General features: G+C 44.9%; 1 protein-coding gene across 1 annotated transcript in view; it reads right to left on the bottom strand.

The window, feature by feature from the left end:
* Nucleotides 1-212: 212 nt before the first annotated feature.
* The window catches only part of RNF17 (ring finger protein 17), a 188,042-nt gene continuing 177,649 nt past the window's right edge, over nucleotides 213-10,605 (bottom strand). Inside the window, exons 39-40 of the mRNA XM_066582149.1 lie at nucleotides 8,532-8,642; nucleotides 213-342 (exon numbers count right to left, since the gene is read on the bottom strand). Coding sequence (XP_066438246.1) covers nucleotides 8,544-8,642 — 99 coding nt within the window. The 3' untranslated portion in view covers nucleotides 213-342; nucleotides 8,532-8,543. The remainder of the gene's footprint in view (nucleotides 343-8,531; nucleotides 8,643-10,605) is intronic.

The following is a 10,605-nucleotide window of genomic DNA, read 5'->3' as shown; positions in this document are numbered from 1 at the left end:
AGAGACACTACTTGTTATATTGGTTGCGTTGAGCTTTTAAAAATATTTTTTTTGTAAATTTGGCAACTAATTTGCAATGGTTGGTGAGTCATTTTTAGTACAACTGTAGTGTATTAAATACCTAATATGATTAATTAGACACGGATGCAATGTAATGCAGAAACTCTTTTAACAGTCGAAAACAATCTTGCATTAATAATATGGCAAAAAAGAACAAACTAGATGTAGCGTAAAATATTGCTACTACCAACGTTAAAGTTACACAACATACAAAGAACAGATGATATAATTATCCATAAACAAAGAAAATCTTCTCATTGGAGGAGAAAACCCACTTGTTACCTGTAAGGAAAAACACACTTTAGTATTTTCATATACAAAAACACAGAAAACTGCAGCTGGATCTAATGCATACAAGAGTTTAAATCCTTAATACCTTGTTCAAGGACCATGAAGTCTGGGCACTTAAGTAATATGCCTATGGACCTAGGCCTGGCATAGAAGTTACCAATTTCCTATTAATATATAGTGTACACTTTGCTGGTGGAAAGCTTTCCCCAGCATCCCAGTGAATGGACTACATACTGCTGCAACCTGCTCTGTATTAGGCCTCATGCCCACAGCCGTGACGGACTCTGCCAGCGGAATCTGGCACGGCACCACCCCAAACTTACCACTCTGGATCCGCCGTATGCATCCCGCATGGAGGGTCGGTGCGCATAAAACACGGCAGAAATCCAGCGTGGGCATTAGCGCTTAATCTTCTATATATTTGTCAATGTTTGTTTGTTGGAGCATCAGGCACACACGGTACGACCGATTGACATGAAATTTTGCATGCAGTATAATATTGACCCGGAGAAGGTTATAGGCTAAAAAAAAAATATTCTGAAATTTTGTTGTCTCAGCAACCTTGTTTGCATTTTTTTTGCCTTTGCTTGAATTTTAATGTAGCAACTGCTAAATTTGCTTTCACCAATGGATTCTACGCGATTTAGTATTTCTGGTTATTTCCAACAAGTAATTCTCACTAGAAGTGCCATACTGGCAATTTGTGTTTCACAGAGCAGCTTTAGCTTTACCTTAGCACTAAGAGGATTAAATACTGTTGCTCATAGCAACCAATTACAGAGCAGCTTTCATTTTATCTCAGCACTGAGGATTAAAAACTGTAGCCCATAGCAACCAAATCACAGGACGGGTTTCATTTTACCTCAGCACTAAGAGGATTAAATACTATTGTCCAGAGCAACCAATCACAGCGCAGCTTTGATTTTACCCCAGCAGTATAATATATAGCAACCAATCACAGCACAGCTTTGATTTTACCCCAGCAGTATAATATATAGCAACCAATCACAGCGCAGCTTTGATTTTACCCCAGCAGTATAATATATAGCAACCAATCACAGCGCAGCTTTGATTTTTACCTCAGCGGTATTATAGCAACCAATCATGGCGCAGCTTTACTTTTACCTCAGCAGAATAACAAATGAAAGCTGAGCTATGATTGGTTGCTATTGGCAGCAAAAATTGACAAATTTTACTAAAATCGGATGTGAACATGCAACTATAGCACCCAAAAACAAAAAATAGTCAAGGCCTTGAAGTAAAAGTTACATAATAAAAATGTTAAATGCAAGGATCATTGAATTTGTCTATGTTAAGTTAATACATTTACACAGCATTAATCAGCATAGGTGTCCGTCCATGTATCTATGTGTATGTTCTGATATTATCTTTTCTTACCTAAAATGTCACCTTTTGTATTGCACGTGTTCTGTATTGGGTACCTGGGCTAGTAAGGTAATATTTATATAGCTATTTCCAATTCTTATAGACAGGGTTGTGCCTACTCCACCTTTAATATTCCACAGTTTTAGAGCTATGCCTTCACAAAATATATCCCTTAGGCCGCCTGCAGACGAGCGGATCGGATCCGGCGGCGAGGATTCTCGCCGCGGGACCCAACCCCAGCGCCTGCAGGGAGGAACGTGTACTTACCCGCGCCCGGCGGACCCGGCTCTTTCATGTGCCGGCTGCCGGCGCATGCACAGACCGGAGCCGGCGGCCGGGTGAGTGACATTTCTGTGCAGGGCTCACAGAGCCCCGCACAGAAATAGGACACGCCGCGGTTTGTTTGCCGCGCGAGATTTCGCGCGGCCAAACCGCGGCCGTCTGCATAGGAGTGCATATTGTAATGCACTCCTATGCAGGCTTTCAGTGGCGGAAATCCCACCGCGGGATTTCCGCCCGTGTGCAGGCGGCCTTACTTCCCCCTGTTGCCTCTGCCCCGGCCCAGGCCGCGTCATCTGAGTTTAATAGTGATGCGTGGGTTTCATGGCAGGGCTCCACAAAAAAAAAAACTATTGGCTCCTAAACTAAAAAGGTTAGGAGCAAAATTAAAAAGAAACTTAGTTGCCAAATGTAAGTACACATATATTTACTGTACTATTAAGTTATATATTCACAATAAGAGCGCCCTCTGAAATCACTTGAACTACAACCAGGTGTCTCCACCCCATAATCAAGTGAATGACAGCCAGGTGCCACTGCCTCCTATTACATGAACTGCAGCCAGGTGCCTTGCCCCCTCTCCCAATATATCTACTAAAAACAGAGCCCCGGGTGAGTGAGGACGCTGCTTTTAAGAGCTCCCACTCTCGCAGGCACGCTCATCACGCCATAGCACTTCACCTACCAGCACACCATGGGCAGCAGCAGAAAGCCCTGATCCCAGCGGCGCTCCGGGGCGCAACCTTGTGCCTCTAATGGTCGCAGGATGGATGATTTTCTCGTCGGCGGGCAGCGGACCGGTCCCGATCGGGGAGAGTAGGGAAATGGCACCGGCACTATGTGGAAGGAGGTGCTGCCTGCAGCATATATTTATATTCTACAACACTTCTGCTCGATTCAACTCAAACAACCAATCACTGTGAATCAGCCAACCCAAACAACCAATCACTGTGAATCAGCCAACTCAAACAACCAATCGGGTTGTGAATCGAGCAGAAGTGTTGTGGAACATAGATATATGCTTCCTCCAAATTCCATCTCGCAGACCGGAAGCATGAGCCATTTGGCAGCCCCTGCGCAGCTGTCACGACAGAGTATGGGACATACTCCACTTCTCTCTGGGCAGGTAGCAGGCATGCATCAATCCCTGCAAACGGTTCATCCATTGGCTGCAGATGCCCTCTACTCTGATTCTGCCATGCTTAAAGGGGTTGTCCCGCGAAACAAAGTTGGGGTATACACTTCTGTATGGCCATATTAATGCACTTTGTAATATACATCGTGCATTAATTATGAGCCATACAGAAGTTATTCACTTACCTGTTCCGTTGCTAGCGTCCCCGTCTCCATGGTGCCGTCTAATCTTCAGCGTCTAATCGCCCGATTAGACGCGCTTGCGCAGTCCGGTCTTCTCCCTTCTGAATGGGGCCGCTCGTGCCGGAGAGCGGCTCCTCGTAGCTCCGCCCCGTCACGTGTGCCGATTCCAGCCAATCAGGAGGCTGGAATCGGCAATGGACCGCACAGAAGACCTGCGGTCCACCGAGGGTGAAGATCCCGGCGGCCATCTTCACAAGGTAAGTAAGAAGTCACCGGAGCGCGGGGATTCGGGTAAGTACTATCCGTTTTTTTTTTTTAAACGTCTGCATCGGGTTTGTCTCGCGCCGAACGGGGGGGGGGGGGGGGGGGGCTTCTGAAAAAAAACCGACCCGTTTCGGTGCGGGACAACCCCTTTAATGATCAGGGCTTGGAGATGCAGCAGGGAGAGGTGCAGCCCTCAAGTGGCATGTGGAATTCTCCTTCTCTATCTCAGCAAGCGGGCCAGGACCCTACAATATCGGAATTCCATGAACTGCGAGCTCAGTTGCGATCTATTCCTACTAGAGAGGACATGAAAGCATATATATTGCATCTAGAATCTGCAAACAAGACCGAAATTTGCTCCATCCGCCACATGGGTGAAAGGGTCTCGGCGCGATAAAGTGGAGTATCACAAATCTGCTCTGGCTAACGTATCTCACCAGCCGTACTTGCTGATGGACTCCCTGGATAATATAGAGAATCGGGGACACAGAAATAACATTCGCATCAGAGGCCTCACTGAAGCGAGGCCTCAATATAGCACAAAAAAGAAGTCAGATTCTGTATCAGCTGCATAAGCTAAAATCTTCAGGAGACGCATTTTCATGCGGGACATTTACCGTTGCTGAGAGACAGACACTTTACAACATGGTTCCATAGCATGAATCCGGCAACTAAGTCTAGAGGGGTGTCGATAGCGATACCTCAAGAGGTTCTGGGCGAAGTAACTGATCCGGAGGGGCGTTTTATCTTCTTGAAGGTCAGAATATGGGGTAAACTCCTCACTCTTGCTGCGTGGTGCCTCCCCAATCAGAGTCCTGTGCAAATGGGTAGAACCATACAACGCAAGTTAACAGACTTCGCAGAGGGGGTCGTAGTGCTGGGGGAAGGGGGGGGGGGGGGGGTGACTTTAATTTCCCATTAGATCCTGAGGAAGACTGCACATCGGGACCACACAGCTCTGTCGGTTTCACAAGGCTCTTAGGCAGTTATTGTTGGTAGATGTCTGGAGGGAGACTCACCTGCACATCACTCGCATCGCAGCATCGATCTTATAGTCATGAGTCATCATGCCCTAAACTGGGGCCCGGTGGCGTCCATTGGGTCAGCAATATGGTTAGACCATGCCCCAATCCTGCTCACTTTAACTATCCCGGGTGCTCCAAAGAGTCCTTGGACTTGGAGGCTGAACGATAATTTCCTGAAGGATTCGGTGTGCTGTGCGGATCTTCGCAGCACCTTCAAAAACTTCCTTAACAATCATTTGGCTGAGCCGGTCCAATGGAAGCCACTTAAGTGTGTCTTGAGGGGGATACTTATTAAGCATGGGGTACGCCTGAAAGCGAAAAGGCAGCTATCATTTCCCAACTGTCCAAAATAGAAAATATTGAGAAATTGTTCCGACGCTCGAGCACCCTACCCCATACAGAATGAACTGATGAACGCAAGGGAGGAGTTGAGGCATATTCTAGACCAAAAATACTTGCGGTTTTGAGATGCCTGAAACGCTATTTGTAAGAGCATGCCAATAAATGTGGACGCTCATTGGCACGCTATCTTCGCAGTAGGACAAACCTCACATATGTACCCAACATAATAGACAATACAGGCCATAAGAGACATAGCCCCAAAGAGATCGTAGAAGCATTCCGGGCTTATTATCATGGACTCTACAATATACAAGGCCAGCTAGCTATTATGCCCCATGCCAATCGGAAAAGTAAGATTGATGACTATATACTGAGAACAGCCCTACAGAGTATTCCGGGAGAAACTAGCCAGGCCTTGGAGATAGATTTCATGGCAGAGGAGATCGGTGAGGTCAGTAAGGCTTCACAGACAGGGAAAGTCCCTGGTCCGGACGGGTTTACTTCCCGATTTTTTAAACATTTCCAGGAAATCCTTACTCCTATATTGAAAGGGATGTTCAACCAAATATCACCATCCGCTCCATTCCCTTCTCAGGTGCTCATGGCCCACATTATGGTGCTCCCCAAATCAAGGAAAGATCCAGGGCTATGCCCCACTTACCGTCCCATTTCACTTATCAATTTAGATGTCAAACTATTCTCGAAGGTTCTAGCGAACAGGCTGGCTCCCATTCTGCCAGCCAGCCCATATGCACAATGACCAAGGGGGTATTATAAAATGGCGAGAAGCCAGAAACAATACCAGCAAGACCCTCACACTAATCAGCCAGGCCCGGCAGTTGTCGCAGCCATTTTGCCTTCTCTTGGTGGACACGGAGAAGGCCTTTGACTGTGTTAGCTGGGACTTCTTGAGGCCCTCACTGACACATTTAGGTCTAGGGCCTAAGTTTTTAAACTGGATCCTGGCATTGTACGGGAACCCGTTGGCATGGATCTGGGTGAATGGCTTTCTGTCTGACCCGATACCTATTGGGAATGGGACGAAACAGGGTTGCCCTTTTTCCCCTCTTCTCTAGGTCATCGTTATGGAACACTTGACTGTGGCACTGCAGAACAATCCTGCTGTGCGCGGCTTGCAGATTGAGACCCAGTCCTGCAAGGCGGCCTTGTATGCAGACGACTTCCTTTTGTACATCACTCAGCCACACATTTCATTTCCGACCGGTCCTTCGGGAGTTTTCCAACTTCGGGCACTTGAGCAACTTCAAAGTTAACTTGTATAAATCAGAGGCCATGAATATCTCTCTCCCCTCTGGCGAGGTAGCCAACCTAGCGGACCAATTTGCTTGTAAATGGCGTTCAACCTCCATCCAATATCTTGGGGTGCAAATAGCGGCAGAGGTTTCCTCTCTATGTCAACTTAATTATGTTCTTCTGTTGGAGAGGGTGACACAGGAGCTGAACCACTACACTGCTAAACAGCTGAGTTTGCTCGGGCAGGTAAAGGTCTTAAAAATGGATGTGGTCCCAAAATTTCTATACCTTTTCCAGACTCTACCAATTAGGCTGCCCGCACATTATTTTAAATAAAATCAACGGGCATTTCGCAGATTCATATGGGGTGGGAGGAGTAGCTGTATTAGTTACCGGACCATGTCATGCATGAAGCCCAATAGGGAAGTGGGACTCCCAGACCTCAGAATTTACTATTCGGCCGCAGTCCTCACCAGGCTGGTGGATTGGCACCATCATGCAGCCTTGAAACAGTGGGTGGGCTTAGAAGCAGCTTTGATTTGGCTCCATCTGCGTCTGTTGCCATGAATCCCCATTCAGGATAGTAGTAGATCAGCAGCATCAGGGGTGTCAATCAAACCGGTAGTCTTCTAAGGTCTTTTTAAAAAAACATTTTTAATCCATCTTGCATAGTCTAAGACAACGTTTCGACTGGTAGATGTCCAGTCTTTATCAAGCTAATGTGTGGTGGGAGGACGACGACACGCTGTGTGGCCAGATTGCATGCTTGGGGGGGGGGTCTTCCATCACTTAAGCAACTACAGGCGTCTCGACAAGATCAAAAACTGATGTGGAAGGAATATCTCCAGCTGTCTTCATTCTGGAGGACCTGGCTAGGGTCGAGTTCCCTTTTGAGGCACCCTGAATCCTTTGAAGAACTATTTTTGCGAGCTGGTTCTCCGGTCTAGGTCCTCTCTAGGATTTACAGAATCATTTTGGGGAGACTTACACAGGGTCTTCCACAGTACATCAGGGGTTGGGAGAGGGACTTGGGAGTGGAGATGCAGGACTTTGATTGGGAGAAAGCTTTCATGTTCGCACACAAACTACCCTTGGCATGTGTGGCGCAAGAGAAAAATTTTAAGCTCCTCTCGAGGTGGTACAGATGCCCAGACCTGATTAACCGCATATTTCCCTCTGTCTTAAATGTATGTTGGAGATGTGGACCCGAGCCTGGTACCATGCTACATATATGGTGGGAATGTCCACTTATTCCACCTTTCTGGGAAAAGGTCTCTGAGTTATATGGGGAGGCGTCCCGTGGCACGGTGAAGGTCACTCCGAAGCTGCCATTGCTCTCTGTCATTCCTGGCCCTTATACCATGATTACAAGAGGTCTGTTGCACCATTTCCTCATTGTGGCCAGGGCGGTAATCCCACGGCATTGGCGGAGTAGTGTCATCCCGTCGATCTTGGAATTTATTCAGGAGCTGAATCAAGTGATGTATAAGGAGGAGTAGGTGGACAAGGGCTCTGGGGCCGCATGCTCAAACGGATGCGCCCAGGTACTATGGAATGCATTCCGTGACTCCCCCGAATTCCAAAATATAACAGAATGGTAGAGGGATGGGTCCTGAGGGGTTCATGAGGAGACCTGTATGGGGACTCTCATCTTGGTGACACTCAGAAAGGTTCTTTTTTTCTTCTTTTCTCCTTGTACCCAAGACCTACTAATTCTAATTCTATTTTTGTTTAATCTAAAATTTTATTTTTTCCATTTTTAAATGGCAGCAGGTGTTTGAAAATTGCACTATTCTATGAGCACAAGAAATTGCTAGGCCTGGGGCCTGATGCTACAGTATTTTATTATGCATGTATAAAGTTATATGGGTTGTACCGGAAGGATATATAGAAGAAATGAATGTGGTATTACTGGGTACAATATCCTTAGATTTTTTCTTTTCTAATCTGTAAGCTATTATTGCTGTCCTGCGAGACCTGCTATATGTTGTTCTTTTTAGTTTCTTTATGTGTAAAATTACGCAAAAGTTCTAATAAAAACATATTAAACATAAAACCAGAGCCCCCTCCTGTCGGGGATTATTACATAGGGACAGCAGTTTAGTTGGGGGGGTGGCTGGCTGGATCATCCCGTTTGGCTGTGTCTACCATGTGAGAGAAATCCCGCAGAGGTGGTGTATGTACGTGTGTGCAAATCTGTACTAGAAATGATTTTGTGTGCATGCTTAATAAAAGTAAATCTTCCTGGAAAAGAGAGTGCAATGGCCATAATACAATTATAATGTGCAAGTCCACAAAACAGACAGACAATACCTTCACACATGTTCAAATCTCCTCCATCTCCGCCAGTCCCATGTTGATCAATTGCACGTGTACCAGTTGCTGATTGTCGTCATACAACAACACAGTATTTTCTGAACCAGCCTAGGAAAGACAATGTTTTACAATCAGTCATGCGTAGTTCATCTTGTCCTTACGAGAATTTATGGATGGATTTTTTTATTTTAGGTTGGTCTGAAAACATCCCTAATTCTGTGTTGGTTAAAGGTGTTATCTGGCATTAAACTATTGATGGTCTATCTTTGAATTAGCTGATCAACTATTGATCATCTACCTTAAGTAATAGCAGCGCTTTGGTGAGTACCACTGTCAATTCAGGCCATACCAGGCACAGCACCGTACAGTGGCTGTGCCTGGTTTCGCAGCTCAGTCCTATTCACTTGAATGGGACCGAGCTGCTCTCGGGCCATGTAACCTATAAACATGACTTCACAGGCTTGAGAAGAGGCTGTGGCGCTCAATTAAGCATCATGGCCTCTTCAATTAGTTGATTAACAGGGATCCCTAGCAGCAGACCCCTGGCGATAAACTACCAATGGCCTATCCTACAGTAAGTTCAGTTCATCAATAGTTTAGTGCTGGAAAGCCCCTTTAATTACTTATGGTAATATATCTTTATAGGGGACTCACAGCTCCAAATATTCTGTATAGTATTAGTTATAGGGGTTTTCTCGGGAGGTAGATAAGTGGCTAAAAACAAAACATAATTGGCTTTCTTTTAGCCACTTACGCCTTCTGAGAATACTTAGAGGGAATATTCAAGTCGATGGCCTATTCTCAGGATAGGCCATCAATATCTGACTGGTTGTTTTGCTCAAGTAGCTGTATTTCAGTACTGAGCTTATTTATTTTAATCTATATAGGTTCAAAATTCTGTTCTTTTTCCTATTGCAGTACTTTCAGGGACTAAACAAGATAACTTCCAGGTTGCCTGCCACCATTGCTGGCGGAAGTTTATTGCATATTATATAGTGAACTCAGTAAGACCGTACGTAATTAGCCCCTAACCCCCTCACCCCAGTGATGGCTATGAGTAGTCAGATTATTATATTTTTAATCTGTAATGTAGATTTGGAGTGCTGCATCAGAAAAGCAGAGCTCCAACAGCCTTAACCCCTTTCTAAGTCAGCCATATGTCTATGTATGTCCTAACTGCACATGCCCCGTTGGGCTTACCCCCATACACAATGAATGTCAGCTGTGCAAGTCCCTAATGGGGACTAAAATAAAATGTAAAAATAAGTGAAAACAAGCTTTTTATTTATAAAAAAAATTAAAAATTATTAAAAGAGTTTACATCCCCCTTTAGCAAAAAAAAAATTTGGTGATCATCGCATCCGTAAAAGTGAAAGTTATAAAACTCTCACATTACTAATCTGGCATGGTGAACGTCATCAGAAAAGGAAAATTGCAATGCCAGAATTGTGCTTTTTTGCTCATCACGTCTTCAAAAAAAAAAAGGGATTAAAAAGCAGTATTGTGGGCTTTGAGTGGTGGCTTATGGATGGAGTTTTGCCAATATAAAAAACAAACGAACAAAAAATAAGTAAATAAATAAAAGGGGGTCGTGGCGCCGGGGTGGGCAGGGGCTTTCTGTTTTTGTTTTGTTCCGCTGTTTTGTGTTGTCGCTTCTTGCTTTGTGCCACTTTTTCTCTCTCCTCCTTTCCCTGCTTTCCCCCCCCTTTTTTCCTCCCATTTTCTTATTTCCCTTTCTGTTCCATTTCCTCTCCCCCCGTATTTTTCTACTTGTCATGTGTTGTTCTACTCATGAAGATTTACCCTGATGAAGACTAATTTTTGCAAGCAGTTGACTGCTGTTCTTCAGGCTGTTTTTCAAGCACTAATTTACCTAGTTAAGTATTAACCAAACAAAACATGGAGACGGTAGTGAAACACTTCATTCAGAATCCAGTTTTCTAATGTGAAAAACTTACTTGCGTTGTAATTGGATTTCTCTTTTGTTGTTGTTTATGCATAACAGTAATATAATTTTGAGGCTCATGCCAATTGATCTGTAAGTACGTCAAGTGCAAAGTCTCTAATAAAA

This window comes from Eleutherodactylus coqui, chromosome 1, assembly GCF_035609145.1.
Source record: "Eleutherodactylus coqui strain aEleCoq1 chromosome 1, aEleCoq1.hap1, whole genome shotgun sequence".
NCBI lineage: Eukaryota > Metazoa > Chordata > Amphibia > Anura > Eleutherodactylidae > Eleutherodactylus > Eleutherodactylus coqui.
Note: the sequence above shows the minus strand (reverse complement) of the source record. Positions and strands in the feature narration are given on the sequence as shown.